Below are 20,376 nucleotides of genomic sequence, written 5' to 3'. Positions count from 1 at the left end.
AGGGGAGATGTGGTGATGGGAGGGGAGAGGTGGTGATGGGAGGGGAGATGTGGTGATGGGAGGGGAGATGTGGTGATGGGAGGGGAGATGTGGTGATGGGAGGGGAGATGTGGTGATGGGAGGGGAGATGTGGTGATGGGAGAGGAGATGTGGTGATGGGAGGGGAGAGGTGGTGATGGGAGGGGCAGAGGTGGTGATGGAAGGGGCAGAGGTGGTGATGGGAGAGGAGGGGTGGTGATGGGAGGGGTAGATGTGGTGATGGGAGGGGCAGAGGTGGTGATGGGAGGGCAGAGGTGGAGATGGGAGGGCAGATGTGGTGATGGGAGTGGCAGAGGTGGTGATGGGAGGGGCAGAGGTGGTGATGGGAGTGGCAGAGGTGGTGATGGGAAGAGGGGTGGTGATGGCTAGAGGTGGTGAGGAGGGGCAGAGGTGGTGATGGGAGGGGCAGAGGTGGTGATGGGAGGGGCAGAGGTGGTGATGGGAGGGGCCGAGGTGGTGTTGGGAGTGGCAGAGGTGGTGATGGGAGGGGCAGAGGTGGTGATGGGAGGGGTAGAGGTGGTGATGGGAGGGGCAGAGGTGGTGATGGGAGAGGAGATGTGGTGATGGGAGGGGTAGTGGTGGTGATGGGAGGGGCAGATGTGGTGATGGGAGGGGCAGAGGTGGTGATGGGTGGGGCAGATGTGGTGATGGGAGGGGAGAGGTGGTGATGGGAGAGGAGATGTGGTGATGGGAGGGGAGAGGTGTTGATGGGAGAGGAGATGTGGTGATGGGAGTTGAGATGTGGTGATGGGAGACGAGATGTGGTGATGGGAGGGGAGATGTGGTGATGGGAGAGGAGATGTGGTGATGGGAGGGGAGAGGTGGTGATAGGAGAGGAGATGTGGTGATGGGAGAGATGTGGTGATGGGAGGGGAGAGGTGGTGATGGGAGAGGAGATGTGGTGATGGGAGGGGAGATGTGGTGATGGGAGGGGAGATGTGGTGATGGGAGAGGAGATGTGGTGATGGGAGAGGAGATGTGGTGATGGGAGGGGAGATGTGGTGATGGGAGAGATGTGGTGATGGGAGGGGAGATGTGGTGATGGGAGGGGAGAGGTGATGATGGAAGGGGAGATGTAATGATGGGAGGGGAGATGTGGTGATGGGAGGGGAGAGGTGGTGATGGGAGGGGAGAGGTGATGATGGGAGGGGAGAGGTGATGATGGGAGTGGAGATGTGGTGATGGGAGGGGAGATGTGGTGATGGGAGGGGAGAGGTGGTGATGGGAGGGGAGAGGTGATGATGGGAGGGGAGAGGTGATGATGGGAGGGGCAGATGTGGTGATGGGAGGGGCAGAGGTGGTGATGGGAGGGGAGATGTGGTGATGGGAGGGGAGATGTGGTGATGGGAGGGGAGAGGTGGTGATGGGAGGGGCAGAGGTGGTGATGGAAGGGGCAGAAGTGGTGATGGGAGAGGAGGGGTGGTGATGGGAGGGGTAGAGGTGGTGATGGGAGGGGCAGAGGTGGTGATGGGAGGGGCAGAGGTGGTGATGGGAGGGGCAGAGGTGGTGATGGGAGAGGAGGGGTGGTGATGGGAGGGGTAGAGGTGGTGATGGGAGGGGCAGAGGTGGTGATGGGAGGGGCAGAGGTGGTGATGGGAGGGGCAGAGGTGGTGATGGGAGGGGCAGAGGTGGTGATGGGAGGGGCAGAGGTGGTGATGGGAGGGGCAGAGGTGGTGATGGGAGGGGTAGAGGTGGTGATGGGAGGGGCAGGGGTGGTGATGGGAGAGGAGGGGTGGTGATGGGAGGGGTAGAGGTGGTGATGGGAGGGGCAGAGGTGGTGATGGGAGGGGCAGAGGTGGTGATGGGAGGGGCAGAGGTGGTGATGGGAGGGGCAGAGGTGGTGATGGGAGAGGAGGGGTGGTGATGGGAGGGGTAGAGGTGGTGATGGGAGGGGCAGAGGTGGTGATGGGAGGGGCAGAGGTGGTGATGGGAGGGGCAGGGGTGGTGATGGGAGAGGAGGGGTAGTGATGGGAGGGGTAGAGGTGGTGATGGGAGGGGCAGAGGTGGTGATGGGAGGGGCAGAGGATGGTGACGGGAGGGGCAGAGGTGGTGATGGGAGGGAGAGGTGGGAGTGGCAGAGGTGGTGATGGTGATGGGGGGCAGAGGGGATGAAGTGGTGAGGGGCAGAGGTGGTGATGGGAGGGGCAGAGGTGGTGATGGGAGGGGACAGAGGTGTGATGATGGTGAGGGGCAGAGGGGTGGTGATGGCAGGGGTAGAGGTGGTGATGGGAGGGGCAGAGGTGGTGATGGGAGAGGAGGGGTGGTGATGGGAGGGGCAGAGGTGGTGATGGGAGGGGATAGAGGTGGTGATGGGAGGGGAAGAGGTGGTGATGGGAGGGGCAGAGGTGGTGATGGGAGGGGCAGAGGTGGTGATGGGAGGGGCAGAGGTGGTGATGGGAGGGGTGATAGAGGTGGTGATGGGAGGGGCACAGGTGGTGATGGGAGGGGCAGAGGTGGTGATGGGAGAGGAGGGTGATGGTGATGGGAGGGGCAGAGGTGGTGATGGGAGGGGCAGAGGTGGTGAAGGGAGGAGGAGGGGCAGAGGTGGTGATGGGAGAGGAGGGGTGGTGATGGGAGGGGTAGAGGTGGTGATGGGAGGGGCACAGGTGGTGATGGGAGGGCCAGAGGTGGTGATGGGAGGGGCAGAGGTGGTGATGGGAGGGGCAGAGGTGGTGATGGGAGGGGCAGAGGTGGTGATGGGAGGGGTAGAGGTGGTGATGGGAGGGGCAGAGGTGGTGATGGGAGAGGAGGGGTGGTGATGGGAGGGGTAGAGGTGGTGATGGGAGTGGCAGAGGTGGTGATGGGAGGGGCAGAGGTGCTCATGGGAGGGGCAGAGGTGGTGATGGGAGGGGCAGAAGTGGTGATGGGAGGGGCAGAGGTGGTGATGGGAGAGGAGGGGTGGTGATGGGAGGGGTAGAGGTGGTGATGGGAGGGGCAGAGGTGGTGATGGGAGAGGAGTGGTGGTGATGGGAGGGTTAGAGATGGTGATGGGAGGGGCAGAGGTGGTGATGGGAGGGGAGAGGTGAGTGGGGAAAGGTGACGATGGGAGGGTAGATGTGGTGATGGTAGGGGAGAGGTGGTGATGGGAGGGGCCGAGGTGGTGATGGGAGAGGAGGGGTGGTGATGGGAGGGCAGAGGTGGTGATGGGAGAGGAGGGGTGGTGATGGGAGGGGTAGAGGTGGTGATGGGAGGGGCAGAGGTGGTGATGGGAGAGGAGGGGTGGTGATGGGAGGGGTAGAGGTGGTGATGGGAGGGGCAGAGGTGGTGATGGGAGGGGCAGAGGTGGTGATGGGAGGGGCAGAAGTGGTGATGGGAGGGGCAGAGGTGGTGATGGGAGAGGAGGGGTGGTGATGGGAGGGGTAGAGGTGGTGATGGTAGGGGCAGAGGTGGTGCTGGGAGGGACAGAGGTGGTGATGGGAGGGGCAGAAGTGGTGATGGGAGGGGCAGAGGTGGTGATGGGAGAGGAGGGGTGGTGATGGGAGGGGTAGAGGTGGTGATGGGAGGGGCAGAGGTGGTGATGGGAGGGGCAGAATTGGTGATGGGAGGGGCAGAAGTGGTGATGGGAGGGGCAGAAGTGGTGATGGGAGGGGCAGAGGTGATGGGAGGGGAGGGGTGGTGATGGGAGGGGCAGAGGTGGTGATGGGAGGGGCAGAGGTGGTGATGGGAGGGGCAGAGGTAGTGATGGGAGGGGCAGAAGTGGTGATGGGAGGGGCAGAGGTGGTGATGGGAGAGGAGGGGTGGTGATGGGAGGGGTAGAGGTGGTGATGGGAGAGGCAGAGGTGGTGATGATAGGGGCAGTGGTGGTGATGGGAGGGGCAGACGTGGTGATGGGAGGGGCAGAGGTGGTGATGGGAGGGGCAGAGGTGGTGATGGGAGGGGCAGAGGTGGTGATGGGAGGGGCAGAGGTGGTGATGGGAGGGGCAGAGGTGGTGATGGGAGGGGCAGAGGTCGTGATGGGAGGGGCAGAGGTAGTGATGGGAGGGGCAGAGGTGGTGATGGGAGGGGCAGAGGTGGTGATGGGAGGGCCAGAGGTGGTGATGGGAGGGGCAGGTGGTGATGGGAGGGCCAGCGGTGGTGATGGGAGGGGCAGAGGTGGTGATGGGAGGGGCAGAGGTGGTGATGGGAGGGGCAGAGGTGGTGATGGGAGGGGCAGAGGTGGTGATGGGAGGGGCAGAGGTGGTGATGGGAGGGGTAGAGGTGGTGATGGGAGGGGCAGAGGTGGTGATGGGAGAGGAGGGGTGGTGATGGGAGGGGTAGAGGTGGTGATGGGAGGGGCAGAGGTGGTGATGGGAGGGGCAGAGGTGGTGATGGGAGGGGCAGAGGTGGTGATGGGAGGGGCAGAGGTGGTGATGATAGGGGCAGAGGTGGTGATGGGAGGGGCAGAGGTGGTGATGGGAGGGGCAGAGGTGGTGATGGGAGGGGTAGAGGTGGTGATGGTAGGGGCAGAGGTGGTGATGGGAGAGGAGGGGTGGTGATGGGAGGGGTAGAGCTGGTGATGGGAGGGGCAGTGGTAATGGGAGGGGCAGAAGTGGTGATGGGAGGGGCAGAGGTGGTGATGGGAGGGGCAGAGGTGGTGATGGGAGGGGGAAAGGTTCACAGAATTAATTTCTATACGCTCCACATCGTACAGATATTAATAACATGGTTGTTAATATTCATGAGAGAGGGCTAAACCCGCAGGGTTTGATGCAAGGATGGAAAAGATAGCTCAGATTCCTTGGATCAAGGACCATTTTTTTTTTTTTGGCTTGGATCAGGCCAACTGTTCCCTCGCCTCGCATTAACGGAGTGAGCGCAGTTGTCTGATTCCCTCTTGACACCAGACGAGAGGGATTAACGTGAGAGTCTGTCTCAGTGAACCTCAGTCATCCAGTCATGGTTGTCTCAGACGTGCAGTGAACCTCAGTCATCCAGTCATGGTTGTCTCAGACGTGCAGTGAACCTCAGTCATCCAGTCATGGTTGTCTCAGACGTGCAGTGAACCTCAGTCATCCAGTCATGGTTGTCTCAGACGTGCAGTGAACCTCAGTCATCCAGTCATGGTTGTCTCAGACGTGCAGTGAACCTCAGTCATCCAGTCATGGTTGTGGCAGACGTGCAGTGAACCTCAGTCATCCAGTCATGGTTGTCTCAGACGTGCAGTGAACCTCAGTCATCCAGTCATGGTTGTCTCAGACGTGCAGTGAACCTCAGTCATCCAGTCATGGTTGTCTCAGACGTGCAGTGAACCTCAGTCATCCAGTCATGGTTGTGGCAGACGTGCAGTGAACCTCAGTCATCCAGTCATGGTTGTCTCAGACGTGCAGTGAACCTCAGTCATCCAGTTATGGTTGTCGCAGACGTGCAGTGAACCTCAGTCATCCAGTTATGGTTGTCTCAGACGTGCAGTGAACCTCAGTCATCCAGTTATGGTTGTCTCAGACGTGCAGTGAACCTCAGTCATCCAGTCATGGTTGTCTCAGACGTGCAGTGAACCTCAGCAGATGTGCAGTGAACCTCAGTCATCCAGTCATGGTTGTCTCAGACGTGTAGTGAACCTCAGTCATCCAGTTATGGTTGTCTCAGACGTGCAGTGAACCTCAGTCATCCAGTTATGGTTGTCTCAGACGTGCAGTGAACCTCAGTCATCTCAGTCATCATGGTTGTCTCAGACGTGCAGTGAACCTCAGTCATCCAGTTATGCAGTTGTCAGTTATGGTTGTTCAGACGTGCAGTGAACCTCAGTCATCCAGTTATGGTTGTCAGTTATGGTTGTCAGACGTGCAGTGAACCTCAACCTCAGTCATCTCAGTCATCAGTTATGGTTGTCTCAGACGTGCAGTGAACCTCAGTCATCCAGTTATGGTTGTCTCAGACGTGCAGTGAACCTCAGTCATCCAGTCATGGTTGTCTCAGACGTGCAGTGAACCTCAGTCATCCAGTCATGGTTGTCTCAGACGTGCAGTGAACCTCAGTCATCCAGTTATGGTTGTCTCAGACGTGCAGTGAACCTCAGTCATCCAACTATGGTTATTTTCACACTCTCCGTGTTCTTCTGCTATGTTGAAGGTGAGGTTTTCACTATCTACTAAGATTTTACATCGTTTGGTATACTACCTGTCAACAGTGTGTGGGCCACACTTTACCTGTACGCTAATGTACGTACGTGTGTGTATGTGTGTGTGTGTGTGTGTGTGTATGAATGTACGTGTGTGTGTGTATGTGTACTCACCTATTTGTTGTTGCAGGGGTCGATTCATAGCTCCTGGTCCCTCCTCTTCACTGTTTGTTACTAGGTTCTCTCTCTCCCTGTTCAATGAGCTTCATCTAACCTCGTCTTAAAACTATGTATGGTTCACTTTCTAGGCTATTCGACTTCCTGACAACTCTATGACTGAAGAAGTACTTCCTAACATCCCTTTGACTCATCTGAGTCTTCAATTTCCAATTGTGACCCCTTGTTTCTGTGTGCCATCTCTGGAACATCCTGTCTTTGTCCACCTTGACAATTCCGCGCAGTATTTTATATGTCGTTATCATGTCTCCCCTGACCCTCCTGACCTCCAGTGTAGTCAGGCCGATTTCCCTTAACCTTTCTTCATAGATCAATCCCCTTAGCTCTGGGACTAGTCTTGTTGCAAACCTTTGCACTTTCTCTAATTTCTTGACGTGCTGGACCGGGTGTGGATTCCAAATTGGTGTCGCGTATTCCAATATGGGCCTGACGTATATGGTGCACAGAGTCTTGAACGATTCTTTAGTGAGGTACCGGAACACTACTCTTAGGTTTGCCAGGCGCCCGTATGCTGCAGCAGTTATCTGATTGATGTGCGCCTCAGGAGATATGCTCGGTATTATACTCACCCCCAGATCTTTTTCCTTGAGTGAGGTTTGGAGTCTTTGGCCACCTAGATTATACTATGTCTGCGGTCTTCTTTGCCCTTCCCCAATCTTCATGACTTTGCATTTGGCAGGGTTAAATTCAAGGAGCCAGTTGCTGGACCAGGCTTGTAGCCTGTCCAGGTCTCTTTGTAGTCCTGCCTGATCCTCGACCGATTTAATTCTTCTCACTAACTTCACATCATCTGCAAACAGGGACACTTCTGAATCTATCCCTTCCGTCATGTCATTCACATATACCAAAAACAGCACCGGACCTAGTACTGACCCTTGTGGAACCCCACTCGACACATTCACCCACTCTGGCACCTCGTCTCGGAGAGACACACGTTGTTTCCCGCCTGTCAGGTATTCCCTTATCCACTGCAGTACCTTTTCCTCCTATTCCTGCCAGTTCCTCTAGTTTTTCAATGAGTCTCTTGCGTGGAACTGTGTCGAAAGCCTTTTTACAGCCCAAGAAGATGCAGTTTACCCATCCCTCTCTCTCCTGTCTTACTTCTGTTGCCTTGTCATTGAACTCCAGTAAGTTCATGATGCAGGATTTCCCTTCCCTGGCGCAGTGCTGGTTGTCATGTTTTAGGCCATTCCGTTCTAGGCGCTCCACCACTCTTTTCCTGATAATCTTCTCCATAACTTTACATACATGTCAGCGACACCGATCAGTAGTTTAGTGCAGCCTGTCTTTCTCCTTAAAAGTCGGGACTACATTTGCTGTCATCCACACCTCAAGCAGTTGTTCTTTTTCGATAGATTTATTGAAGATTGTTGTTAGAGGTGCACACAAAGCATCTGCTCACTCTCTCAGGACCCAAGGAGAGATATTATCTGGGCCCACCGCCTTCGAGGTATCTAGTTCCCTAGCAGTTTCTTCTCCTCATCCTCGATTGTGTGCAGTGTCCAGCACTTGCTAGTGCACCCTACCACTTTGGTTTTCTGAGAGCCTCTCTGTCTCCACTGTGAATGCCTACCTTTCTGAATCTTGAGCTGAGCTCTTTACATACTTCCTGGTCATTCTCTGTGAGCTCTCCTTCCTTCCTCAACCTGATTACCTGATCCTTGACTGCTGTTTTTCTTGTAATGTGGCAATATAACAACTTTGGGTCAGATTTGGCTTTTGATGCTATGTCGTTGACGTACTGACGCAGGGCTTCTCTCCTTATTCATGCATATTCGTTTCTGGTTCTTCGACTCAACTCCCTGTTTTCCTGGGTCCTTTGCTTCTAAACTTTTTCCATGATCTTGCTCACTTAGCTTTGGCCTCTCCACACCTCTTGGTAAATCATGGGCTCACTCTGGCCTTCCCATTCTTTCTGTTGCCCTTCGGTACGAACTTCTCTACTGCCTTTCTGCGTTTTGTGGTCACGTATTCCATCGTCTTGCCCACTGCTCGTTTGCCCACTGCACCTCATGTAGGAATTGCCGCATACTTGTGTAGTCCCCTTTTTGGAAGTTGAGCTTTTCCTGTCCTTCTAGCACTGCTTCACTCTCCATTGTTAACTCCACTATGTACTCAAAACTCAAGACCGCATAGTCACTAGTACCTAGAGGGCTTTCATGTGTGATATCTTGTATGTCTGAACTAATCAAGGTGAACATGAGGTCTAGCCTTGTTGGTTTGTCATCTCCTCTCTCTTTGGTTGTGTCCATAACATGTTGGTACATGACGTTTTCTAGTACTGCCTTCAGCATCTTGCCTCACCATGTCTTTGGTTCCCCATGCGGCTCTAGATTCTCCCAGTCAATTTCCTTATGGTTGAAATCCCCCCATGATAAGTGACTTTACCTTGCTCATATGGGCTCTTCTGGCAATGTCGGCTAGTGTGTCCATCATCACTCTGTTGTTCTCATCATATTTCTGTCTTGACCTCCTGTTGTTCTGTGAAGGGTTGTACATCACTGCTACCATCACTTGTGGGCCCCCAGTATGCAGTGCTCCTACCATGTAGTTATCCGTTAGTCCTCTGACTAGTCCTCCTATCTCCTGAAAAGCCCATTGGTTCCTGATGAGCAGTGCAACTCCTTTCTCCCCTCTGCCCCTCCTGTCTTTCCTCAGGATCTGATAACCAGACAGGAAGATTGCGTCTGTTATTACTTCTGTGAGCTTTGTCTCTGTGATTGCTATGATATCCAGGGATGCCTCAGTGATTCTTTCTTGCTACTCCTCACTCTTATTTGTAATGCCATCTGCGTTGGTGTACCACAACTTCAGCTTCCTTTCTAGGACTATGTTCTGGGAGGTGAGAAGTGTTGGTTCTGGTTGTGGGTGTGGTAGGCAGGCCTGAATATTATGGTAGTCTGCTGGTGTGGCAGTATTAGTGCTGGGAGGGGTGGGGACTGTGGATGTGGAGTGTGACTCCGCTCTTGTTATTGTGTTTGGTTGGTGTGGGGTGGTAAGGGTTGAGGGAATGCTGTGTGTGTGTGTGAGAGAGAGAGAGAGAGAGAGAGAGAGAGAGAGAGAGAGAGAGAGAGAGAGAGAGAGAGAGAGAGAGAGAGAGAGAGAGAAAAGTGTGTGTGTGTACTCACCTAGTTGAGGTTGCATGGGTCGAGTCCAAGCTCCTGGCCCCGATGTGTGTGTATAGGTCTCTGGAGCTCGAACAGACTGCTGGGCATTTACAAGTCCACGAGTGTCCTGGCTAAACTGCTTTATATGCTCTGCGAGTGGTCTCAGCTCTTGGTTAACCCACTTATAAAACTGCTGTGTATAGAGAAGTATCACATTTTTTATATATATTGCGTGACTAAGCCGGTATATTTAAGTGTTATTAAAGTGCATCCATCAAGGCTGTCAGTTAGCAGTTAGCAGTCCTTGTGGCTTAGCGCTTCTTTTTGATTATAATAATAATTCAACTGAACTTTATTCACTTGAGACTGAGGGAGACTGACACCAGTCAGTCCATCTATCATCATTCCATCATGCAGGAGGAGCCACATGTCTATCATGCAGGAGCCACATGTCTATCATGCAGGAGGAGCCACATGTCTATCATGCAGGAGGAGCCACATGTCTATCATGCAGGAGGAGCCACATGTCTATCATGCATTAGGAGCCACATGTCTATCATGCAGGAGCCACATGTCTATCATGCAGGAGGAGCCACATGTCTATCATGCAGGAGGAACCACATGTCTATCATGCAGGAGGAACCACATGTCTATGGTGCATCCAACAAAATAAGCAGACTCTTGGATGTCACAACTGCCCGGCTCCGGCTGGGTTACAAGTATCTTTGGCAGGTTAAATCACCACCACCAGCTGAGGTAGACCAAACTAAATGTAAACTTTGCTAAATGCGCAATTGTCATACCTTGCGTCATTATGTGCTGGAATGCCAAAAAGATAATGAACCTAGAGATAACTCAGAAATGTTCAAGAAATGTCAAAGTATTTTATCCACAGTGGTATATTACAGACCATTCTGGAGAAATACCCTGACATTATTATTATTATTATTATTATTATTATTATTATTATTATTATTATTATTATTATTATTATTATTATTATTATTATTATTATTATATTATTATTATTATTATTATTATTATTATTATTATTATTATTATTATTATATTATTATTATTATTATTATTATTATTATTATTATTATTATTATTATTATTATTATTATCAAAAAGAAGCGCGAAACCTACAAGGGTCTCACGAAATCGTAATGACACGATTGCAAACAAACCATACCACGAACGCGACGGTCTGGCGTTTTGAGATTCTCTTACCGCGGGTTCAAACCCCACCCGTGGTATAGTTTTTTTTTTCTACAAGGGTCATACAGCGCCGATACCCTGACTTTGTTCACTGTAAATAACACATTGCCATTTTGTGTGTGTGTGGCGTAATTCAGGTCTGCATAAATAACTCATTTCGATTGTGGTCAGATATAAACATGTATATAGTTCATTCATTCATTAGAGGTTTGCCGGTACTTCCGGCCCGGGTCTTCTCCGTATGGTGACCCGGCTGTGGCCCCCGGTTGGGGGTGTCGTTCATCTTCTTCTTTCTTCTGTCTTCTTTCTTGGGCCCTCCGGCTGGAGGGAACAGTTCATTACCACTGTAACTCGTTCAGCTATCAAAACTTTGCGGCCAAGTCCCTGGACCCATTTCTTGCCTCTGTAATCTTTTGACTACTCGACTACCACCCAAGGGATGAGCATGAGGTGCAAAATAAGAATATTAAAGTCATACGAGGCAGCAGCCTACAGACCAGCCCCACTCCTTACTCGTTCCCATTACACCCTACAAGTCACTCCCTGTTACAACAGAGGCGCATGGAGTATACATCCGGGGCGTGGAAGTCCCTGTGGAGGCGCAGGCGGGGAAGGATGTGTCCCTGAGGTGCTGGGTAAATCCCTGGCCTGGACAGCTCTACTCCCTCGCCTGGTGGAAGGATGGGGCTCAGTTCTACCGTAGTACCGCTACTACTTCCTCCGTCGCTCTGGTCTCCCTCTTCCCCCTCCCCGGCCTCACTCTCAAGGTAGGAAGTTTTAAAATGATTGACAAGGTCGTCACAGGACGTGTCCATAACGATTCTAATCTTTGTAAATGCTAATCCTCTATGTTCACTAGTAGTGTAGCGAAGGTTATACTTCATTATAAAATGTACATTTTGGTCCTGTATTGTTGTATGAATAAATAAAGGGAGTATAGATAGGCTTCTGAAAATGTCTTTCTAAGATAGAACTCACAACACTAGATTCAAGTTATTTAATAAAGATTTACGAAACATTTAATAATGGTATAAACCTTGGTAACTGATGCCAACAAACTGGTTTAAAAAAACACTTGAGCAAACACTAGGACATATTTATTATAGAACGTTTCGGTCCCGGTTTGTGAGGCACGTTGAGTTTTGTCTGGCTGAGTATCATGTATGCCTGTATTCTTTTTTTTTATTTTATAGCTTCCAGTATTATGTTCCATGGTGTCGGTGACGGCGATTAGCGAGGCTTCCAGACATCATCGGCGTCTAAGATCATGTTCAGTATGGACGAGTTGTGTTTCATTCCAGTGCATCAGATGCTCCGTGGAGTCCATGTGGAGGACATAGGCTTACTTAAGTCGTCTCTGTTGCTGGCGTTTCGATGTTCATTTAGGCGAACTCAAAGATTTCTGCCTGTTTTCCCTTCATATTTCTTGGAACAGTATCCACAGGGGATGGTGTAGATGCCTGCTGTGAAAGTTAGAGGTGTGGGACTTCGCTTCGTGGTGAGGTCTTTGATTGATATATTCACTGTCGAAACATTGAGGTTGCTTCTAGCAAGTACCCGCCTAGCAAAAGCTGGCTTGCTGGAGCCAGTGAACTAGCTCTTGCTAGGCGGACGGATTATAGTTATCTCATGTCACTTAGGAAGGCAGCGGAGGACTGGGGCACGTGGTGCTTGAGCGGGTAAGGGTAGCAGCCACTGGGTCATACACCTGTGAGGCCGTGGCAGACTTTCCTAGCTTCTCTCAGCACCTGGTACCTGCCAATCTCACTATCGTAGGTAAGTGCATGTTCTCTCTCTCTCTCTCTCTCTCTCTCTCTCTCTCTCTCTCTCTCTCTCTCTCTCTCTCTCTCTCTCTCTCTCTCTCTCTCTCTCTCTCTCTCTTTCTCTCTGACACCTTGGAAGGGAAACGTAGTTTTTGTTCCCACTTTGTAACTTTCACATAAAACAAAGTAGCAACACACAGACGATGTATCCAATTTCACTCAAGGAAAAAATCAAAACTTTCGAAAAAACCAAGAATATTGTCCTAACTAACCCTAATGAAACACCACTACATCCCACTGACACAGCTAACAAGATAAACGACTTCTTCTCAAACATAGGATCTAATCTCGCCAGTAAAATCCCACATACCAATGCCCATGCCGGGGACTACCTAGATGGAAATTTCCCCTAATTCCTTCCTATCTTGCACCAACTGAGCCACGGAAGTCATTGAGATCATAAAGTCACTTAAAAATAACTCGGGGGAATCTGTCTCATGTCCCACCATTACTGTACAAGCGAGTGGCCCATGTCCTTTCGCATGCTATTTCATTACTTTTTAACAAGTCAATAGAGACTAGCACCTTCCCGAAACTACTCAAGATGGCAAGGGTTACACCAATACATAAAGGTGGTGACCCTACAGACTTAAACAACTATAGGCCAATATCTAACTTACCATTGCTATCCAAAATCTTTGAGAAACTCGTGCACAGGAGATTGTATTCATTTATAACGGCTCAAAACATACTCAACCCCTGCCAGTTTGGATTCAGGAAAAATAAAAGCACTAATGATGCAATCATAAAAATGCTAGATCTGCTTTACACAGCATTGGAAAATAAGGAATATCCACTAGGAATTTTTATTGACCTAAGAAAAGCTTTTGACACAGTAGACCACGACATCCTACTCCACAAACTTGATCACTACGGTATAAGAGGCCATGCGCTTGCTTATTTCAAATCTTACATTACTATTAGGTATCAGTACGTCACCATTAATTAAAGACACAGCATCAGCAACACGGCCACTTGATACTGGAGTTCCGCAGGGAAGTGTCCTTGGTCCCCTGCTCTTCCTCATATACATCAATGACCTTCCAAACGTATCCCAACACCTGAAACCCATTCTCTTTGCTGATGACACGACTTATGTCATCTCTCACCCTAATCTTGCCACCCTCAACACCATTGTGAATGAGGAGCTGATTAAAATATCGACTTGGATGACAGCCAATAAACTTACGCTTAACACTGACAAAACCTACTATATTATGTTTGGTAGCAGAGCAGGAGATGCACAAATTAACATTAAGATTGACAACACTCTAATTACCAGAAATAATGGGGGAAAATTCCTAGGCTTATACCTTGACAACAACCTGAATTTCAGCACCCATATCCAGCATATAGCCAAAAAAGTATCCAAAACGGTTGGGATCCTCTCCAAGATACGATACTACGTGCCGCAAAATGCCCTTCTCACACTATACCACTCACTTATTTATCCATACCTCACCTATGCTATTTGTGCTTGGGGATCAACTGCAGCAACACACCTAAAGCCAATAATAACCCAACAAAAAGCTGCAGTAAGAATAATCACTAAATCCCATCCCTGGCAACACCCCCCCCCCCACTCTTCATAGATCTAAACTTACTCCCAGTTCAGTACATCCACACTTACTACTGTGCAATCTACATCTACAGGGCCTTAAACTCTAATATCAACCTTGACCTAAAACGCTTTCTTGATAGTTGTGACAGAACCCACAGGCATAACACCAGACACAAACATCTCTACGACATTCCCCGTGTCCGACTAAACCTTTACAAAAATTCAATGTATGTCAAAGGCCCTAAAATCTGGAATACCCTACCTGAGAACTCTAGAACTGCAGACACATTCATCACCTTCAAAACTACCATTAGAAAACATCTTATCTCCCTGATACACCCCGTCAACTAACTACACGAATACCACCTGGTGGTTCACACTTACACTCACTCACTCATTTGACCATAAACAGAAATATTAATCTCAGTCTTAAAATAATGAATCCTGTGATTCATGAAACTATGTACTGTGCCAAAACAAAAGCATTCACATTGCTAAACTCACAAACTAGTATTTAGTCACTTAGCCATAATACCAACTTACCTCATAATTTGTAATATTTTACAATTAAGAATAAAACTAAGTATGCCCGAAATGCCTAGCCATGCTAAGCGTTCTAGTGGTACACTCTGTAATCACAATTTTACTACATGTAAACCAAACAATAACCAAATTTCTGTAAACTCAGCATTGTAATCCTTATAGAGAATAAACTTTGAATTGAATTTGAATTTGAACCCTGTGGCCGACAGACCCGCCGGACACGGGGCCGCTGATAGCCGGCTACAAGATCAGGTACTACCCTGGCGAGGTGCTGGCAGCCAGCTGTACCATACTGAGGGCTCATCCGGTGCCAGCTGTGTCCTGGTTCATCAACAGTCATCAGGTGATTAATCATATCTATTTAAAAGGTCGTCTAATGTTTGGTTATTGTGTCGTTGTTAGGTTCATTTTTCTCTACCTTAGTCATCATTTGTATTTATTATGACTAATACAAAATATTTTAGTTGTTTATATAAATCAGCTATTCCGCCGGGTAATTGTTCTTCATTGTTTTAGCACTGATAAGATAAGATTAAGAGATAAGATTTCGTTTGGATTTTTAACCCCAGGGGGTTAGCCACCCAGGATAACCCAAGAAAGTCAGTGCGTCATCGAGGACTGTCTAACTTATTTCCATTGGGGTCCTTAATCTTGTCCCCCAGGATGCGACCCACACCAGTCGACTAACACCCAGGTACCTATTTGCTGCTAGGTGAACAGGACAACAGGTGTAAGGAAACGTGTCGAAATGTTTCTACCCGCCGGGAATCGAACCCGGGCCCTCCGTGTGTGAAGTGGGAGCTTTAGCCACCAGGCCACCGGGCCACCGATGATGGTGTTTCACACTCCGGAACGTTAGGATGATGTTCTTTATTCCCAGCAGCTGGTTGAAGCCTTGGCTCTCCCTCTCCCGTTAAAGACAGTTCTCAAATATACTACTCTAGTCCATCTCCCAAGTTCAGTCCCAGCAACAGTCTGGACATAATGGCAGTCAGTTAGTGTTTTTTATTCGGTGAATAATAAATTATTCACGGTTTTGTGGTACTCGGAACATATGTATGGTAAGAAGAGTGGAGGTGGTGGCAGAGTTCATGTGAGACAGGATGGTATACCTAGAGTATACCTGGAGAGGGTTTCGGGGGTCAACGCCCCCTCGGCCCGGTCTGTGACCAAGCCTCATGGTGGATCAGGGCCTGATCAACCAGGCTTTTACTGTTGGCCGCACTTTAACCGACGTACGAACTACAGCCCGGCTGATCAGGTACTGACTTCAGGTGACTGTCCAGAGCCTTGTAGAAATTTCGGGGAAGACAGTGTAAAGATTTGTGGAAAGGGGAAAATATTCTTCCATAAATTCCATTAATGTGATGATATACAATGTATGATAATTACCACTGACATTTATGGATAATCTGAGTACGTTGTAAGGTTCGTAGCTGTTTACAGACATATACAAGTTGTGATACTCAACTATTACTGGGATGTAAACTACGTGCTGTTTTAACGGTTTTTAACTGTTTTTTAACTGTTTTTTGACTGTTTTTCACTGTTTTAACTGTTTTTAAATGAAGAAAACGATACTTCCCAATATTTTAAGGTTTTTATTTTTTTCCAAGATTTTTTTGGAAATTTCATTTTTTCCACTTAAATGCGCGATATTTTTTGGTTAAAAAATATTAATATAGGCAAGTTTCTTACTCGTTGTGTAAGTGGTACAGCGATATACATCCACCCAAACTGCTGCAAAATCTGTAAACACATGTTCCCAATCGTTTCTTTTTCTGACTCCTGTCTTCCAAACCCAAAGATTCTCTCTCTAATTCTCCTTTTTTTCATCTCTTTCCCGAGAATCAGGTTGAGGAGGGTCGGCAGGAGGTGGTCGAGGTAAACCCTGAGGTCGACCTCACCTTTACTACCACTTCAAAGCTCACACTTCGCCTCAAGCGTCACCACTTCATCAACGACGTCATCAACTTAACTGTACGTGAAATAAAATCCTTCAAATTTTGCCCTAAATAAAGTCATTCGAGCCTCAGCCTAAACACCCGCACTCCTCACCTTGTTCACTAGTGATCAGTGTTGAGGAAATAAAGCCATTTATTGTGGCATTGTATTTGTGTTCTAGTGGTTCATTACAACTCACTTAAGCCGGTAGGAGACTTGGACCTGCCTCGCATGGGCCAGTAGGCCTTCTGCAGTGTTCCTTCGTTCTTATGTTCTTATATCATAATAATTAGATGTCTATTGGTCGCTGTTCAATCCGAGAAAAGAGTCCCCGAGTTGCCTAACCCCAGCCCTCTGTATCCGTAAGTTTATTCTGTTTATTCTGTATCTGTAAGTTTATTCAAGTATACATAAATACAAACCATACCACGGGCGGGGATAGAACCCGCGATCAGAGTCTCAAAACTCCAGACCGTCGCGTTAGCCACTGGACCAGCTAGCCACAAATACAGATAAACAAATACAGATACACAGAGTATCATACATAGCAACATATTTTCATTGGGATCATTTTAATACCTTATTATTATACAATGTAGGAGATATTATTATACTATAAATGATATATACTAGAAATAAGGTAAAAAAAAGTTATTTACATTTATATGTGTGTTGGCTAAAAAAAAAAATATTCCCCTGCACGCGAATGTAATACAACAGAGTTTGGTTGAAGATTCTAATGTAGTTAAATTTCAGCGTTACTTGAAGCAAATCGAGAGAAATATTCACTAGTTTTCCTTTGAGCATTATTGCAAAATTTATTTAATAAAAATGGCAAATTGGGACATACACAGCACAAAACTAACGAGTTTTACGCTAAGAAAAGTCAGCTTAGAAAGAAGTCTGCAGAGGCATTCTCTTGTTATGTCAGAGACCAATATCCTAAAATACACCAGCATATTAAGTATGAAGCAGTTCACAGCTGGCATTTGACGATGAAGGGCGAGGCAGTTAAGAACATAAGAAAGAAGGAATACTGCAGCAGGTCTACTGGCCCATGCGAGGCAGGTCCAAGTCTAGTAACCGGCTTAAGCCAATGTGAAAGTTAAGACACATGTGCAACATCTGGATATCTTTATTGTAGTAGACGTTTCGCCATCCAGTGGCTTTATCAATACAGATTCTAGGACATAATAGGAAGACAGTAGAACTATATACAAAAGATGAGGTAATCAGTCCCTCGGCCTTGGAGTTAGTGTTCACAGCATCGTGGTGGAGGAGAATCTGGAGCAAAGACAATGCCCTAACCTACCTAGGTTAGGTCACATTCACTACGTATTGTTTCAACCTAGGGTACGTAACACATGTGCATACATTTTATGTGTACATGTGCATTTTCGCTATGTATACACATGTGCATGTATGTCGTGTGCACACATGTGCATATGAAAAATACATTATGTAAATGTAACCTAAGACAAACCAATAAAGTGAAACACCAGGTCATATTTCAGATTATTCCGAACAAATTCTGGCCACATAATAGAGCGGAACACCAACGTCAAAGACCTGGGAGTGATCATGTCGGAGGATCTCACCTTCAAGGACCATAACATTGTATCAATCGCATCTGCTAGAAAAATGACAGGATGGATAATGAGAACCTTCAAAACTAGGGAGGCCAAGCCCATGATGACACTCTTCAGGTCACTTGTTCTATCTTGGCTGGAATATTGCTGCACACTAACAGCACCTTTCAAGGCAGGTGAAATTGCTGACCTAGAAAATGTACAGAGAACCTTCACGGCGCGCATAACGGAGATAAAACACCTCAATTACTGGGAGCGCTTGAGGTTCCTAAACCTGTATTCCCTGGAACGCAGGCGGGAGAGATACATGATTATATACACCTGGAAAATCCTAGAGGGACTAGTACCGAACTTGTACACGAAAATCACTCACTACGAAAGCAAAAGACTTGGCAGACGAGGCAACATCCCCCCAATGAAAAGCAGGGGTGTCACTAGCACGTTAAGAGACCATACAATAAGTGTCAGGGGCCCGAGACTGTTCAACTGCCTCCCAGCATACATAAGGGGGATTACCAACAGACCCCTGGCAGTCTTCAAGCTGGCACTGGACAAGCACCTAAAGTCGGTACCTGACCAGCCGGGCTGTGGCTTGTACGTTGGATTGCGTGCAGCCAGCAGTAACAGCCTGGTTGATCAGACCCTGTTCCACCATGAGGCCTTTTCACAGACCGGGCCGCGGGGGCGTTGACCCCCGGAACTCTCTCCAGGTAAACTCCTGGTAACTAATTTAAGTGAAAAAAAAAAACTCGCATTAAACCATACCACATGCGGGGTTAGAACCCGCGATCAGAGAGTCTCTAAACTCCAGACCGTCGCGTTAGTTTTGAGACTCTCTGATCGCGGGTTCTATCCCCGCCCGTTTCATGGTTTGTTTGCATTCGTGTTATTACGATTTCGTGAGTCACTGACACATGAACACATTCCCGAGGATATGTTAAGACGAAGCTTCAGCTGACCAACACATCACCAATTATGATTTTAAGGCTTAACAAAAGATTCATTTTATATTTAATACACGAATATATGAATTGTAGAACACTGCAGCAGGCCTACTGACCCGTACTAGGCTGGCCCGTACTAGGCTGGCCCGTACTAGGCTGGCCCGTACTAGACACATCCATACTTGGCTGGCCCACACTAGGTTGGCCCATACTAGGCAAATCCATACTAGGCTGACCCGTACTAGGCAGGTCATACTAGGCTGGCCCGTACTAGGCAGGTCCATACTAGGCTGGCCCGTACTAGGCAGGTCATACTAGGCTGGCCCGTACTAGGTAGGTCCATACTAGGCTGGTCTATACTAGGCAGGTCCATACTAAGCTGGTCCGTACTAGGCAGGTCCATATTAGGCTGGCCCGTACTAGGCAGGTCATACTAGGCTGGCCCGTACTAGGCAGGTTATACTAGGCTGACCCGTACTAGGCAGGTCATACTAGACTGACCCGTACTAGGCAGGTCATACTAGGCTGACCAGTACTAGGCAGGTCATACTAGGCTGACCAGTACTAGGCAGGTCCATACTAGGCTGACCCGTAATAGGCAGGTCATAATAGGCTGGCCCGTAATAGGTAGGTCATACTAGACTGACCAGTACTAGGCAGGTCATACTAGGCTGACCAGTACTAGGCAGGTCATACTAGGCTGACTCGTACTAGGCAGGTCATACCAGGCTGACCAGTACTAGGCAGGTCCATACTTGTTTGGCCCGTACTAGGCAGGTCATACAAGGCACAGACTACAACAAAATTTGTGACTACACAGCCTAAGCCCCAACAACGTTAAATCCATTTCATCAAATGAATCAGTCGTTCAAGATTGATGCCGCTGAGAGTCATTTATTATAGTAACAGAGGTCACCTGTGTTGGTCAGCTGCTCCACAGGTCTTCAGTGATATGGAAAAAGACACTTATGTACAGTTCAGGACATTTATTAAAGGAAACGTTTCGCCACGAGTGGCTTCTTCAGTCCTAATACAGAGAAAACTAAGAAAACACACATATATATAGTGGTGGGAGTCAGGTGAGGTGAAGCGTGGGTAGAAGTGGTAATAGTAGTAGTAGTAGTAATGGAACTAAGGAGGTGAGGTTAGAGAGGGACCTGCTGGCATCAAGTAACACCAGTTCCCAGGATGGGTAATATCCTCTTGCTTAGTAATTTTGAAATACTGTAACTACCGGATTTTTGCTTTATAGTGTTACTGACAGAAATTAGTGCAGCTTCAATGCATTTTCTCCGTCTTAAGTCGTTTTCTTTAATAACTAGTTTAGCTTC

General features: G+C 48.4%; 1 protein-coding gene across 1 annotated transcript in view; it reads left to right on the top strand.

The window, feature by feature from the left end:
* Positions 1-6,044: 6,044 nt before the first annotated feature.
* Positions 6,045-20,376, top strand: part of LOC128693556 (uncharacterized) — a 31,916-nt gene continuing 17,584 nt past the window's right edge. The window contains exons 1-5 of the mRNA XM_053783322.2: positions 6,045-6,087; positions 11,197-11,408; positions 12,282-12,417; positions 14,778-14,911; positions 16,423-16,548. Of these exons, the coding sequence (XP_053639297.2) occupies positions 6,045-6,087; positions 11,197-11,408; positions 12,282-12,417; positions 14,778-14,911; positions 16,423-16,548 (651 nt within the window). The remainder of the gene's footprint in view (positions 6,088-11,196; positions 11,409-12,281; positions 12,418-14,777; positions 14,912-16,422; positions 16,549-20,376) is intronic.

Source organism: Cherax quadricarinatus, chromosome 6, assembly GCF_038502225.1.
Source record: "Cherax quadricarinatus isolate ZL_2023a chromosome 6, ASM3850222v1, whole genome shotgun sequence".
NCBI lineage: Eukaryota > Metazoa > Arthropoda > Malacostraca > Decapoda > Parastacidae > Cherax > Cherax quadricarinatus.
This window is presented reverse-complemented; position numbering and strand designations above follow the sequence as displayed.